General features: G+C 32.7%; 1 protein-coding gene across 4 annotated transcripts in view; it reads left to right on the plus strand.

The window, feature by feature from the left end:
* The window catches only part of LOC111705062 (protein boule-like), a 45,866-nt gene that overhangs the window by 21,491 nt on the left and 7,619 nt on the right, over positions 1 to 16,756 (plus strand). For all 4 annotated transcript variants that reach the window (XM_023477497.1, XM_023477496.1, XM_023477494.1 and 1 more), the window contains exons 7-10: positions 2,618 to 2,683; positions 6,370 to 6,456; positions 9,028 to 9,103; positions 13,678 to 13,829. In XM_023477497.1, the coding sequence (XP_023333265.1) occupies positions 2,618 to 2,683; positions 6,370 to 6,456; positions 9,028 to 9,103; positions 13,678 to 13,829 (381 nt within the window). The remainder of the gene's footprint in view (positions 1 to 2,617; positions 2,684 to 6,369; positions 6,457 to 9,027; positions 9,104 to 13,677; positions 13,830 to 16,756) is intronic.

Genomic DNA, 16,756 nt, shown 5'->3' on the forward strand with positions numbered 1-16,756 from the left:
ATTATTGTGAAAATTGACTATTGAAAATACACCGTTCTTCATACAGTGAGGGAGCCAATGTGTGTAGAACTAAGGTTGGGGTCGGAGGAGGGGTTTTATTTTTTTTTTTACAAATTTTTGATAATTTTTATGAAATAAAATTGTACGCAGCATAGTTATTAGATTTAAATGCTAACATGTTTGTCTCATTGTCCATCTGCGCGTCTGCATTTTCTCTTTTTCTTGCTTCTTTTTGCCCGTCCATTTTGCGAGACTTCGCGCCATTTCTAAGACAGTTTTATCGCCTTTTCATTGATACATCTCTCCTTCAGGTTCGAAAAAGCATTTAACTATTTAAAAAAATTAGTTAAGATTTACTAAATACAAGATTTTCTATCAACAATTTATTTCTTTGCATGTTAGAAGTAAGGGGGTGGGGGGGGGGATTCTGAAAAGATGGAAGAGAGAAATTGGAAAAAATTCGTTCAGAATTAATTTTTCTTCAAAAATTCTCAATTAAATTTGCGCACTCAGGCGGAACTTCCCCTAATTTTCTTTTCTTTTCACCAATTAGCTTTAACTGTGAAAAAACTTTGCAATTATTTGAGATGTGTTGCAAATATGACAACAGGAGTGCCGAGTGCACTGCATATTTTTGCAAGATTTCCCGTCATTTTCTCGTCTGTCTGCGGTCTTTGTGACGTCGGTTATGGATTTCTTTCCATCGCTTTGGATTACATTATTTCTCTGAAAATGTATTTTTTTTAACTTTTTTATTTAAGTCCTTTTCTCCTTCTCCTTTGCTTGTTTGTCTACTCTTATAAATCCTTAGTCTGCTTTAAATTAGGATCAGACTTGTGAGAAAACTCATTAACTAGGATTAGAACTGGACCAACCTAACAAATATGGTAGCTTGTTAAAACTTCAAACAAACTCTACTAGATGACTAGTACTAGGGACACCACATTGTCAAAAAGTTTAACAGGGTATAAATTTCTTTAAAAATCAATTTCGCCCCTGTCTATTTTAGTCATTTCCCCACGACTTGAGTATATTTGTTTTCACTGAGGGAAAATAAATCATTTTGTAGAGGAAAACGAACTAGGTGGTGACCGATTTGTCCCACCCTTATTTAATGTAATTTCCTGTTAGCCTTGAAGAAAAGAAATGAAACGATGGCAATACCGGATTTTCAACGATACTCTTAATGTTTTGTCTGATCAAGTATGAATTTGATATCAATGTTTATAATTTAGAAAAATTATTGATTGCAATTGTGATTTCTCTATAAAAGTGACTTACGCATTTCTACTACAGGAAAATATATAGAAATTGTTGAATTTTGAACCTGTCAATATCTTCCACATTATTGATCAGATCAAGGATTTAAGGGTAAAGTTGTGAATCAGGCGCAGCCATCTTGGCATGAATTGTCACATTAGGCTTAAAGTCACTTTAAGAATTATTATTGATTTTTTGTGAAACGTTCAGATCAAATTCCCTGTTCATTAATTGTTACCTTCCAAATATCAAAATATTCTCTTTGGTTTTAACAGTAGTTATTATAAAGCCACGAGATATTTTACCTGACCAAACATTGAATAATAATGAAGATATTATATAGATCCAACCTGTCTAAAATAAATGGCAGCCCAAGGAAATGATTTAAGAGAAAGAGTTTTAGTTTCTCTATCCAATTTTTCCCTTGGCTTAGCAATGCTATAAAATTCTACTAAATCTCGATACAGCATCCATTCATATACTACAGACTTTTGTCTGTACAACACCGCTTCCAGGGGCAGCTTACCATATTTTCCAAGGGGGTAAATTGAAAATTAATATATGCAAAGCGTACCAAAATCTGTATCCCCCCCCCCTTTTCCTCATGGCAATGGTCCCCCTCTATATTTTTATTTGTATGCCAAACCTTTTTTAGTTTAATAAGCTTGCGCATTTCTGCTGCAGGAAAACGTAAGAAAAAGCAGAATTAAACTTTTTTTCGGATAAAATATTAAATCTTCCACACCTGCACTGATCAGATAAAGGTTTCAAGGCCAAGGGTACTGTTGTGAATCGGGAATCTTCATCCTTGTTAGTAGGTTCATTTGAAACTGAAATATAAGTAGAAAAAACTTGAAAATATATATCAGAGATTCTTTCTTTTCTTCTGTCTTGAATATTGTTAAGGAAGGAAGAGGGAGATTCCTTGATCTCTTCAAAACATTTATTTCTTGTAATCAATGGAAATCCTATTTCTCAGTTTCATTCTTGTTTCTGACAAGATCAAACCCCACAAATTCCAAGAATATAAATTAATCCATTCAAAAAGTTTTCTCTTTTTTGCTTTAAAGTTTACAAACTTAAGATTTTCCTGTTATTAATAAAAAAGATGGCAAAAAATGGAAAAAGTGACATTTTATGAATTAAAGATTATAGAATTTATAGGTTCTCTAGACGAATTATTTAAAGTTGAAATAGGTGTATGTACGGTACAACGGTACAATGCAGTAGAAATCGGATTAAAGTTTAAAGGTTGCCATTGTGAATCCTTTATGCCACTTAAGGAACGAAGGATCATTTAAAATAACTTAAAAAATAAAGCGTAAAAACAATATTTTTAAAATTAACTGTATTCCAGGCAGCATCAGAGGACATAGTTTTGAAAGAGAGAAAACTCAATATAGCGCCAGCAATTAAAAAGCAGGTAATAAATCCAGCAAAACTAGCTGAAAAAACCCGGATTTAATTGACTATTAATCAGAATTTGAGTCGCGGCATAAATTTAAGACGCGGCTCAAATATGGTGTGTTTTATTTAAAATTGTATTTAATGTTTCAAGATCTATGCCGGCGCTCAATTAAAACCGTTTTTTGCGGATTTGAGACGCGGCTCAAATTCATTAAATTCGGACTCAGGCGACTTTATATCTCTATATATTATGTCTGCTAAAAAAAAAGTCACAACATTTTGGAACTGGCGGGACTAGTGTTATTATGTGATTATTGTAAATTAATTTCGGATCTTACTGATTAGAAATGAAGTTCATGATGAACAAATATATGGGAAATTAAATGATATAAGATATTCGACAGAAAATTAAGTATAAAATTACGTTGGAGGCTTACTGGTAATAGGTAAAGTTGTGTTATGGTTGAAATAAATATTGGATGTTTTTGTAGAAAATCTGCCAAATTGGAGAACTTGTGATTCTTAAAGCAATTCTAGATTCAAGAACTGATTGAACATTCATAAAAGTTCTCCCTACCTTCCAACTATAGTTGAATTTAAAGTTATAAAGTTTCCCCCAACTGTAATGGGGGGATTGGGAAAGCACTAAGATAGTCTAGGGGTATAAAAGTGGTCTCCAGAGACCTCTCAAATAATGAATTGCTTGAAAGAAATTAGCCAATTCAAATGCGCGCCGCCCCTGTTCAATTCTTAACCCAGCAAGACAACTGACATTAAATTAACATCAATCTGACATCTTTTTAGGAGGTTTTATGCCATTAATGTCCAATTAACGTAAAAACGAACCCCCTTTAATGTCAATAGGACTTCAATTTATGACGTTAGAGTGATGGCAAATATCCTTAAATTATGTCAATTTTATGTTTGTTTCATGTCATTTTCAATGTTTTAGTCATCATAATGACATTATTTAACGTTACTATATTCCTAAATGAGATCCTATTTAAGATACCTAACATCTCAATGACGTTCAAATAATGTCACATAACATTTCAATGACGTCATAATAATGTCATTTGAACATTTTAATGTTGTCCTAGAACCCAATTTTTATGGATCTACTCTTAATTGGGTATTTACTTCAGAAGAAAAAAAATTAAAAAGGTTTGGTTATAATTTTGCTTTTTTTCTGTTTCAAATGGTTCAGTCGAAGTATAATATGAAGGCAATACAACCAAGAAAAAAATAACGAAATTTAATCTTGAACACAAAAAAATAAAGCACAGAAAGGCATTTTAGAAATGACAGTTTACCTCTCTTCATGCAACCCTGGAAATACTAAAGTTTCCGGATTTTAGATTTAAATTTAAAGTTTGATATTAATCAAATTTAATGTTAAAGCTGAAAGTTTCTACTTTAAGCACTGAAGAAAAGTTCATAGAGAATTTTAATTGGTTAAATTCTATGGGTTAGCTTTAATCCTGTAGATTGTGAGGGCTTTTATATTATAAATAAGTTTTAAGGTAATGATTAAGAAAAATAGAGCTGAAAAGTTAGATTTTTTTCGTAGATTATTAGTAATCCAAGTAATAATGTTGAAGTAATTTTTTTTTGGTCTGAGTTAGAATCCTGGAAACGAAAATTTAAATGTGACTTGCTGAAGTTTTGTCACTGACTCTAAATGTGCATATCTGCTTAACGATCATAGAGATAATGTCTTAGATGCACGAGAGGTTAAAGTCGTTGATACGTCGCAGAAGAAATTCTGCGGCCGTACATTTTTGTAATGTATAAACAAAAGAAATAGTCATTTCAGCCAAAGAGGTTTCATCCTTAAGGAGGGGGGGGGGGTGTTGAAACCCTCCCATATTTTTTATGTAAGAGGGTTAGGGAGCCAACCCTTCTTTCATTGAACTTGTGTCTTCCATAAATTTTATAATTTGAAAGTTAAATAGAAACGCATTTGTGTTGTAGGAACTATATAGTTTGTGAATACAGAATCAGATTAGGAGTTAAAGCTGTAAACACTATACAATTCCATTCTAGCAAATTCAATCAACTTCTAAGGGGGGGTTCAATATAACTTAGATACGTTCTTATTGTTTGTTCAAAATGCCGTGCTGACGATCCTGATATAAAAAAAAAACATTATTATTTGTCTGGCCTGCCTCTATTCTCAATAAAAAATATAGGGAGATTTTCAGCTGCAGAAATTATTTGCATAGGTTGTTAAAGTAGATTTTCCTCATTTAGCATAATTTTATTTTCATTCATTGGGATGGATAGTACATCGCTAAACTACCAACTACCGATTCAAATTTGAACCACTGATTCAAAGTTACGAATTCAAAGTTAAAGATTAATCAGTGATTCAGATTTAAACTGGCGTTAGACAGTTCAAATTCATTAATTTGGTCTCAGATCCGGATTTTGCTGATTTATATTTCTTTTAAGTTTTACTATTTTCTTTTACTACAAAAAATTTTCTAACTAGTGTTCTTCCTTTACTGCTTCAGTTTTTTTGCTCAAATTTGCTTATCCAAGGAGAAATCTGAGGCCCAATTTAAAGAATTTAAACCACATCAATGAGCCGCCATAAACTGGTTCCAATTGAGCACCGGATTAAATCTCAAAAAACTGAATAAAATTTCAAGTGGAACCAACCATGTTTGAGCCGCCTTTCAAATTTGATAAGCAGTTCAGTTAAGTTAGCCCTGTTAAATTTTCAAATTAATAATTCATTTTATACCACTCGAAAATGGGATTATTACTTAAAAATTGACAAAAAGCTTTTTTTCCTAAGCTAACTTCTTGATAGACAATGTAATTAAAAATAGTAAATAGGATTTTTCCTAATAAAAGTTTTAGCAATTTGTTTTTACAGGGAGGCATTTTTGCAAAAGTTTTTGGTATTGAAATGAGTGCTTGGTAACAGACAGATTAAAAACAAAGAGAATAGATATGTGAAGAGTGGAATTAAGTCGTAAAAAGTGTAAATCCGCCATTTTGTTGTACTGTTTCCATAAAGCAGGTGTACTTCACACATTTTTTCCATAGAACCTTTTGAGTCCTGAAGCATCTTTTAAAAAAAAAGAATTCTTGAAAATTATTAAATTTTCTCGAAATCAATTCTCTGACAACCTGTCAAACATTCCGAGTTCATTTCAGCATAAACTTTATAAAACGTAGAAATTGTAACTGATATCCATTGTCCAGGGATCATACTGTATTATTGTGATGTACTTCATACTGCATATAATTTGTGAACATTTACATGAACTGTACACTTTGCAAACTCCTTTTTCAGGCTCAAAAGGGATTGAACAAATTCATACCTAGGGATATTTTATTTCCCCTCTATTCTAATCTCTGTTCTGTGATTAAGAACAAAGGTCTACTCCTGAAGATTTCAAGATACAATTTTACTAAATATTTGATGCAGGAGTAAGAATTTGGCTGAAAATAGAAACTAAGAGCTTCAACATTTAAAGATATTTTATCAGATTTATATAAAATTTTATCTTAAAATTTCTTCTTCTTAGAAATGAGAATATTGAGAACAACCCATTGTAAACTTGCCAATATTTTTGTCTGAAAAAACTTTGATTATTCTTTTTTTAGAGCTTTTTTTAAAATGGTATTCTAAATTGTATTCATCAACCATGTCCCCTTGAAACGTAAAGTTAAACCTTATTTGTTTAGCAAACCTATGGTCGAAGCTATGAGATGGGTCAACCTGTTATTAATGGAGCCATCTACTATCATAATGGGATTCCGTACACATATCAGGTATTCAGTACTATTTTTAAACATGAAACATAAAACTTACTAACCATCCTTGATAAATGATAAAATAACCGAAAGGGTTGCCAAAGCTATTAGGGAAATGGTAACCCTGGAGCTAGTGGAGAAATGGTTTCCCGAAAGCTAGTGGTGAAATGGTTATCAAAACAATTGGGGAGAACTTTTAGATATCAAAGCTAATTTGAGAATTTGAGAATTAGTAAAGTCATTTCAAAAGTTGATTTGATTTGATTTTTGGTTACTAAATCAAACTGTTACCAAAACTTTAAGAGAGGTGGTTACCAACGTTAGCGGTGAGATGGTTACCAAAGCAATTGGGGAGATGGGTTACCAAAGCAATTGGGGAGATGGTTACCAAAGCAATTGGAGAGATGGTTACTAAAGAAATTGGGGAGATGGTTATGAAAGCATTGGGGAGATGGTCACCAAAGCAATTGGGGAGTGGTTACCAAAGCAATTGGGGAGATGGTTACCAAAGCAATTGGGGAGATTTTAACTAAAGCAACTGGGGAGATGTTAACTAAAGAAATTGGGGAGATGATTACCAAAGCAATTGGGGAGATGGTTACCAAAGCAATTGGGGAGATGGTTACCAAAGCAATTGGGGAGATGGTTACCAAAGCAATTGGGGAGATGGTTACCAAAGCTATTGGGGAGACAACCTATACTAAAGCTATTATTAGGGAGATAGTTACAAAAGCTGATAAGAAGATGATGAATACTGAATAGCAATGATGTAAAGGGTGATGGATAGTATTTTTATAAAAAATAAATGTTAGTATTGTTTTGTTTCTAAAAGATAAAATTGTGAAAATAATTAAATGAAACATTGAGGCAATCAAGGTTTCTCTTTATCTATAATGGAAAACTGATAGAATTTATTATTATCTGAATTCAATTTTTTCATAGCAGAAGATAAATACCATAAGGGTTTAATTTATAAAATTATGAAGTTCAATAAATAACTGAGAAAATATAATGAATTTGAACATGCAAAGAAACATTCAGTGCTAGGTAAGGTTTAAGGATGGGCATAATTGTTTATTCAAAAACAAAACAAAATTACAGTTTTTGATAAATTAAAACAAAAGTAAATGTGTAGTTTGATTTCACAGCGTGGTCTTCATAAGAGTAAGTTATCAAATGACAATTTCTCAACGGATCTGATTTCAAGTTACTCTTGATTTTAAGAGTGACATGCCTAATTCACAAAAGTAACCAAAAAAAATTCAAAAAATATAATTTTTAACTTTTCAGGACATTCTATTTTTAAATATTCAAAAAGCTTTTTTTAATAGAAATTGGTTACAAATAAGAAATTTTTACATACTCCTTTTTTATCATCGGTAAAATTTACGGGTTGGGATAAAATATATATTTTCTATTCATATTTGGTAGGTCCAGTATATAAGTGTGTTGAGTGAAAGTAAAAACTATTTCTATTGCGGGAAGAGATTTGGGATTTGTAACTAGATATTTGTTAAGTGTGTTGAGTGAAAGTAAAAACTATTTCTATTGCGGGAAGAGATTTGGGATTTGTAACTAGATATTTGTTGCTAAACATAAATGGTGTAAAGCAGCTAGCATATAAAGTTTCATAGACCATTCCCTATACAACTTATTCAATATAAAGTCGGAACACCATATCCTTCAACTTTCTTTTATATGCATTGTTTTAACCCCGACAGGTTTAGAACGATGCATTTTTGTTGAAAATTTTTTTGAAAATTGTTTGTTCAAGTTGTAATTTATCAAATTTGTAAAAATGTTTTGGTAAAATTAATAATGGGCATAACATTCAAATTTATTTGTTTGATGTTCAATAATGTATAGTTCATCCAGATTCATAATTGTGTTTAATTATTTATAGGTCATCTAGATTTTTAATTTAAACAAATTGAAAGTATAAGGATCAATTTGGAATTATAGTGGTGGAAAATTTTACCTGTTTAAAGAAGGTTTGAGAAAAATTGTAAAATACGTAATTTAGCTCAACTTACACATAAGCTGAAGATTATAACGGTTCTCTGGATAGTTCTTTAAGGGACTGTTGCCAGAATTTCAAACGATTTTCCATTCTATTGAACCCGCCTGATCACACTTGTGCTTGGACATATGATGGCATTTAGTTTTTCAAATAATTTGTGGAGGGTTCCTTTTAAGTCATGGGTGGACAGAAAACTAAACAAGAAACCCTAATATCTTATTTTATAAAAATATTGAACTACAGTGGGATCCTGGCAGACCGCCATTAAGCTTGTCCCTGTGTCTGGTGGTGGTGGTCCACATTGTGATCCTTGTGATCAGCCACCAGTGACGCCCTGCTACTTCCTATGGAAGTTACTTCCTATGGAGGTAGTGCTGTGAGACGTAACCTTTCTCCGGGTCATGGGGGACTGTTATATTTATTTATTTATTGCTTAAATGTCATCTTCCTAATCATTCATAGTTTTATAGATCTCACTGTATTTTTGACAACATATTCCAGTCTTAAGAAAATTGTGAATTTACTGTGAATGTTTCCAATTATAACAAACTAATTTTGTTTCATTGCAGCAGAATGGAGTTGCCATGTTTGTATCTGATGGACAGCCCTGTGTAGGTGGAGGGGTTATATCTCCAACAGGAAAAGGTAAATTTTCACTCCCTTTATTTGACTACAGATTACAATGTCTATTTTATTAAATTATGATGTATGTTTTTTGTGGGCACTCATTATTGCATCCATAATTCTTATCCGTTCATATGAATAATAGTACCCGCAAAACGTTGTCCTCTTTTGCAACAGATAAGGTTGATGCATGTCGCCTACTGACTTGTCAAGTGTAGACTGTAAGTAATAAAATGGGCCTACTCCCTAACCCCCTTCCCCCTTCTTGAGATACCATCATCGAATACCCTCTCTGCTTACTGCCAAAACAAATGCTCATCCCTTGACCCTCCCCTTTATATCTGCTGCTTGTACTACTTAATGGGGGTCAACCACGGAATAAGAATAAAGGAAAGGGAAATGGCGCTGGTCTGGCATGAGAAAGCAAGTTGCACTGCTTTGCAGACGAGTTCCTTATTACACACGCATACTCTGTTGGTACAGACACACAGCATGATTATAGGCTAGGAAATTGCTGAACAATTTGTCGTCATTAATAATTAAGCTTGAATAACGAGTAGTTTATTGTACACTTTAATCAAATTATATTCTATGCATGAAAATTTGGCTTATAGTGTTGACTTAAATTTATAAATATTATACTACATGTATATTAAGCTTATTTTTAAGTAAACAATTAGCAATAAAGAAATGTATTCTCCTAGACTGTGCAAATACCAAGATTCTTATGTATTGTATACACCGACAGAACAACTATCCTGTTCCTTATTACATGTGCACACTCTTCTGGTACAGACACAAACATGACGTTTCTGCCCCCTGGGATGAACTGCCCAAATTGACCATTCATACTCATATTTAACCATGTTGTATATTTTACCAAAAAATAGACGTTTTAATCTGAAAAGGCTAGGTTTGTAATGTACTTTTACGGTCTCAGCATAGATTGAAGTTTTCTTGTAGAAAAGTCTCATATATTGCACATAGGGTTCCCTACTTTTAATATTCTTGTCTTACGCTTTATTTGTCAGATATCTCATAAACCACAAGATTTACAAGAGAAAGGTGCCAATCTTTCCTTTCAGGAGATCATGAATATTTTACCCTATTTTGGGNCATGTTGATTATATTTTTTTCTTAATATTTTCAATTTTCTTAATTACATTGAACTGAGTCTTTGCCACAAACTTAATCTTTGAAACCTATTGGTATTGACCTTTGATATTTCAATTTATTTGAAAGAATTTATAGTTTGCATTATCTTAATTAGGTCTACAATATTGGGTTACAATGTTTTAGAAAAAAGAGTTTGTAGTTCCTTTCTTATAAAATTGTGGTATCCAGTTTCAATTTTGAAGTTAATGGCTTTAAGAATGCTATATTTAATTTTTTAGAAATTTTGTCTTACATATTTTTTTGTTGCCATTTAAATTTAACAATTATTATGAATTTTTAGATTATTGAGTACAGATCATACAGAATTATTCTATTGTACTTCTTCTTGTCACCTTATTTTCCTTTTTTTCTTTTGTTGAATGCAGGAGTGTTTATTAGTTGTGAGACTCATATTTTGGCCCCACCCCCTTATCAGAATTATATTTTTTCCCCAAATCCACAACTTAAAAAACAGGTTATTTTACAGGTTGCTGAAACCCTTTCAAACTTTGAAGAAATATGCTTCCCTCTTTTCCCTTCCCCCTTTCCTCTTTTCCCTTCCCTTTTGCCCCTTTTTCCCTTCCCTTTTACTCCTCTTTCCTTCCCTCTTGCCCTTTTTCCCTTCCCTGTTCCACTTCCCTGTTCCCCTTCTCTCTTCCCCTTTTCCCTTCCCTGTTCCCCCTTTTATCTTCCCTTTTCCCCTTTTTCCTTTTTTCTTAATTTTTTTCCCCAAGCCCAATGAAAACTCGGACGGGACGGGACGGGGGTGTAATGGTAATGGGTATGAGAAATACCATAGTCATCACTGTAAACATGTATTCCCACATGGACAGATTTTATAAACACTCAAAGAATGCTGTCCCATTGCTTTAACACACAGGGAGTGTGTCTTTTTCCTATCATTGTCAGAGGTCTGCCATGAGTAATCCAGTTTCCACTAGGAGGAGGGTAAAAAAAACCAGTTTGTGGTATTTGATTAAAAGTCTATTGAAGGCTCCGATCCCTCTTGAACTGGTATCAGCCTGTACTTCAGCCCTGATTTTTTGAGTTTCTGCATTCCTTCTGTTATCTGAGATGTATGTGAGAGAAAACTGAAATTGAGTTACACTGTTCGTTTCCTTTATTCCTTTATCTTGACGGGATTTAGTAACACATTCCACTCAGTTGTGGAGAGCAGTGGCCTTGATCTATCTAGACTTAAATATCTAGTTCAGTGCATATAGCACCCTTTCTCTCAACAGGCTTAGAGAGCTCTACTGACACCCTTCCACTGGGAGGTTTAGATACACAATGATTTTTTAGAAATCATCTATATTGCTTTAAAGTATACTTAGAGCTTCAGCACGGTCAGGTTCTTATACAACTCTCTCCTAGTTTCTTCTGGCTGTGTACACCCTACTTGGGAAAAAAAGAAGATAATAGTGCAGAAAAGGAGGGGTTTCTCAATGTTTCTCTTCCCCCTCCCTCTTTTCAAAAACAAGGAAAATGATAGAAAGTAGAGTCCTGATAGGTTGTGCACAAAGCACTATGATACCGGTTTATAATCTGCCAGCTGCAAGGAAAAGATTGCTGTAGACAAGGCCATATTCCGTTTGTATAATAGGGGCAACTCCCTATTTATGTACATGCTGTGCAAGTCCAATAGGTAACCATAAATGCAGCAGAACTCAGAAAGAGTATAAATCTGGGAGAAAAGTAGAGTTTCTTTATGGGAGACCCTCAATACCCTCCCTTCCTGCCTACTCCAAATTTCCAACTCCTCTATTTGTCACAAACAGCATTTGGAATAAATTTTTTAGTGGACAAATGTTGTGGGCTCCACTTTAAAGACCACTAGGCACAACCAGAATTTGGACATGAAACTCAAAAAGAAATTGCAGAAACCTACAAACAAAAACAAGAAGAAAATAGAAAATTGAACAGGAAAATGGTAGGGAACTCTCCAATGAAAGGCTCTATTCCATCAATTTTTCCTGTTGGTAAATGGAGACATCATTTAAGATAGGGCTGGGAGACATCCCCCCCCCCTCCATTTCACTTTCCTTTCAGCTGAAAATATAGCAGGAATATGTGTTTGAAGCTAAATCAGCCCTGCATTAACCTCTAATCAGTTTGTCGAGTCTGGCATTCTTGGAAGGTCAATAAAACTGAAAACTACAACTACAGTTGAGAAGATTGTCCCAATAATTACTGGTTTTGACAATTTTTTTTTTTAAGTTATAAGAATCAGGGACTGTTAACAGAAGGAAAATAATAAAGGAAGAAGGAGAAAATTGATGCTGAAAAGAAGAAACAAATCAGAATTTTTCTGTATCAACTGTAACCAATTTAAAGATCAGACAACAGCGCAACACAAAACATGGGGTACATGACTTTTAATCGGTCTTGAGCAAAAAAAATTAAAGAAAGACCTTTAAGCTTGATAATAAACTGTAAATAGATTTATCGATAAATCGTTTTATTCGTATGCATGAGTTTGTGCGCACACCCCTAATACAAAATAAATTATCAAAGTTAAAAATAAGATTAAAAATTAAAAAATAATAAATAACAAAAAAATCTATATTGATTTGACCCTATGAACAAAAAATATTTAACTCCAGAATAATGTAAATATAAAACAGATGTTTTTTTAAGGTTTTATTTAGAATTAAACTTTTCTTATTAGGTAAATCTCGATAAAATAACAACTTTACTGTTTTAGTTTTGATACAGAAAAATTGTTGGAAAAGAATTATAGAAAGAAAAAAACAATTAAGAAAGTTAGAGCAGTTAATGGCAGCCACTAGAATTAGTTTCTAACAAATATCTCATCAAGTAGTAAATGTACAGTACACTTTTTGAATAATTCATTCCCTTTTCTTATCTTCACAGGGTTTTTTCTTAGGCTTTTCCACCCAGGAATTCTAACTGATGTATATTATTATAAACCAACTTAGGAAAGAGCATTATTTTGAGGTCCTTTTTTTACTGACTGAAAGATATCTGTCATTACAATTCTTTCAAAACGTTTCATAAAACGAATTTAATAACCATTTTGAAAAATGGTTTTGGTTAATATCTTTGGCCAGAGTAAAAATGCTTAATTGTGTAATAAAAACAAACTTATCAAGCATAATATTTTTACTGTGGATCCTCTTTAAAGTATAAAAGTTTTGAATGTTAAAAATACAGAAATCAAAAGATTGTCCATCTGTAACTATGGGGGGGGGGGGGGGCTTTGATTGGTGGCCAAAAATGATGATGATGTTAACAAATCTGACTTTCCAATCTAATCAGTAGTACTAATGATGACATCATACAATGTTGATATTTGTTTATTGAAAAGTGTTTTCCATAATTTATTTCCAATTTGATTTGAACACCAACTTTATTTTTTAACAAGAAATACCCCTGTAGAGGCTTAAATAATTTTGCTAGTACATCTTATTCATTTACAGGATCAGGTCTGGGTACACCCTTCTCCCTGGTGTACCCTGGTGCCCCGGGTACCATGTTCCTACCCTCCCAGACTCAAGCTGCTGGTGTTGTTTCTCAGCAACAACTACAGTTCCAAGCTGCCACTGCCATCAGGGAGGCTGTCCAATCACAGGTGAGGTTCATAGATAAAGCTAGGTGTGTCTTGATATCAAATGAGATTATCTTCTGGCTTTAACGCCAAATTACTAATGAACCCTTTATTTTCCACAACAATTTTTTTAGTGATTAAATCCTTTTAATTTACCGTCTGTTTCCCAAATTGGATTGTTCATGGCTTTTGTAGAATACTGATATTTAAGTACTCAGGAACTGTTTTCATTTTACTAGTTTTAAGATCATGTTAAATAATTATTATTTAATCTGCACACGCTGTATGCACAATGCAGGGCAGGATAAGCTTTTGTCTATAACAATACTAGATTTGATTGTATATGTGATCGTAGAGTCTCCCTTAATGTCTGATTTGATTTGAACAGTGAACAATATGCTATTTTGAATAAAACAAAATCAGTACTAAAACTCGATGAATCAAAATGTCAGTGTAATGTAAAAACTCTTTTAAAAGTTAAAATATAGATACCAACCAATACAGCTAGTATACATGCATTTTATAGATAAAATTAAAAGTAAAATTTAGTTTAATTAATATTTTTTTATTCCAAAACTAGGTGGTACAGCATTGATACATTTGTTGTGATTTAGATATTATGTTTAACCTTCAGATTGTCGGATATGGTTATTTTTGCCCAGAAAATATTCTGGACAGAAAACCATTAATTATTTATAGACATCAATATCATTTTATAAATTGATAGATTGTCATATTTCTTTAAGGTTTAGTTCAGATATTTATTTTTCCTCTACTGAAGATAAGATTTAGACCAAATCATTTTTTTTTGATATTTTTTTTGATCATCCCAACTCTATTCCTTGTTATTTATGTTGATGGTTTGTGTCTATTGAAGATATGCTGATATTGTTGACATAATGTCATATTAATCCTATGTCTTGCCAAAAACGTGGCCTCACTACAACCTGCTTTATAGCTAAACTCTAATCTATTACTTCAGAGGCTTTTTCTTACAAATATAACTTCCAACTTCTATTATTAAATTACTGATAATGTTGTGCCTTTTATCTTTTAAGTTTTTAAAACCCCTAATTTTAGTTAGAACTATGAAAAACTAAAAAACATTTAGGGGTGTATTTTTTAAACTAACCAAAAAATTTAGATTTGATAGATATCATATAATCTGACAACTTTCAAATTTTCTTAGAAAATTATTGTGTGATAAATTGATTTTCTATTGGTTCTTTATTTTTATCTTCTACGGTTGGAAATTCAGAAACTTTTGAAGGATGAACAATGTACATTTGGTAAATGAAAATATATGGGGGTTTTTATATATCCTGGAACTCATACTTTTTCAGAAGTTAGTTATAGTCATGCATGGTGTCTAAACATTTCAGGGTACTATTCCCTGAATGAGGGGAAAAATCAAAAACAATACATATTTTTCTAATTTTGAATTTTGATTATCTGTATTTGATGACAGTGGTGCTAACTGCTATAAATGGAGTGGGTTGAGGACCTGAATCAAATGAAGTTATATATCTGCATGCATCCTAATCTGATTATAGTTCAGGTGTAACTATCCAAACTTCGTTATACCAACTTTATATCCCAGTATTCTAAGTTCTGTGCGGAGCAATGAAATTAAAACTAGGGGAGTTCTAAGGAACTTTATCCTTTAGGGACAAGGGGGTAGGCACAACTCAGGAGTAGGAATAGTTAGTTCAAGCTTTATTTCAATAATGTTTTCAGGTGAACACTCTTGTATTAGATACTCTTAATCCTGATTGCTAAATTTCAGTATCCTCTGTGGACATTTTTGATTTTCTTTTCATTCCTCTATTTTGGATATCCCTGCTGGATTATGACCAATTTGCTCTAAAATTTCAAAATTTCTCGGTTTCTGATTGGCTGTACGGTTTCTACAAGCGACACTCTAAATTGGTAGCACTTTAGATACTTTCCTGGGTATTAATGCAAGATTAAATAAATGTTACAATTAATAAAAAGAGGAGATGAAGCATTGATCTCCACAATTCCATAACTTTTTGACCTTCTCTTTTCGTTTAAGAATAACTGAAGGATGTCTTAAAAAAATGCTAAATGAGAACCAATACCGTATCATAACCTTTTAAATGGTTTGGATATCAGGTTCTGGTTTTTGAAGTCAAACATTCATGTCTCAGAATTCACCGATTTGTATGAACCATAAAATACTTTCAAAGTTTGTTCTCATCTTACAAGGAATCTCATATATTATGTGCTATAAGTTTCCAATTGTGGGTACATATACTAAAGTATGAAATTTGGGAGAATTTATTCTTACTTGTGCACAAACTCTGACACCATTGGTCCTCTAGTTATTGACCCCCCCCCCCCATTACTCCTCTAGTTATGTGACCACGTTGCTCTTCTAGTCATAATTTTACTCAAAAGTGTAAAAAAAAGCAAATTATTCACTTTCATGTAATATTATGAATTCAAAACATGTTTTTCTCTTTAGCTCTTCAATTAGACGAGTTGTCTTTAAAGAAAACATATGATTTCAATCTTACGTGTATTTTACTCTAGTTTGACATAAATAAGCCCGATGTAGAATTAATATTTGCTCTGTAAAAATGTGGGTTGTGGCGGGGGTAGAAAAGGTTGATGTGGTGCAAGCATGTATTAGAGAAGATAATGAAATAAAGTAAGATAAAGGTTAGCTGTCATACCGCCACCAGATATTTAATGGGACCAGTTATACCTGTCAGTCTTCATTTTACCTTCGCACAACTTTGCCAGGGGGGTGGGGTAGTGTCAAGGTAGATAAGGTTCGGCTAAGGGAGTTATTCAATTATTCTTGTTTTTCAATCTCAAAATGTATCTATTTTGAAGAAAACTAGCAGAAAAATTACAACATCTTCCTCATTGTTAATTGGATAAATTTAAAATGGAATGTACTATTAAGACTGTTCTGAATAGTA

This window comes from Eurytemora carolleeae, unplaced genomic scaffold (assembly GCF_000591075.1).
Source record: "Eurytemora carolleeae unplaced genomic scaffold, Eaff_2.0 scaffold18, whole genome shotgun sequence".
In the NCBI taxonomy this organism is placed as follows: Eukaryota; Metazoa; Arthropoda; class Copepoda; order Calanoida; family Temoridae; genus Eurytemora; species Eurytemora carolleeae.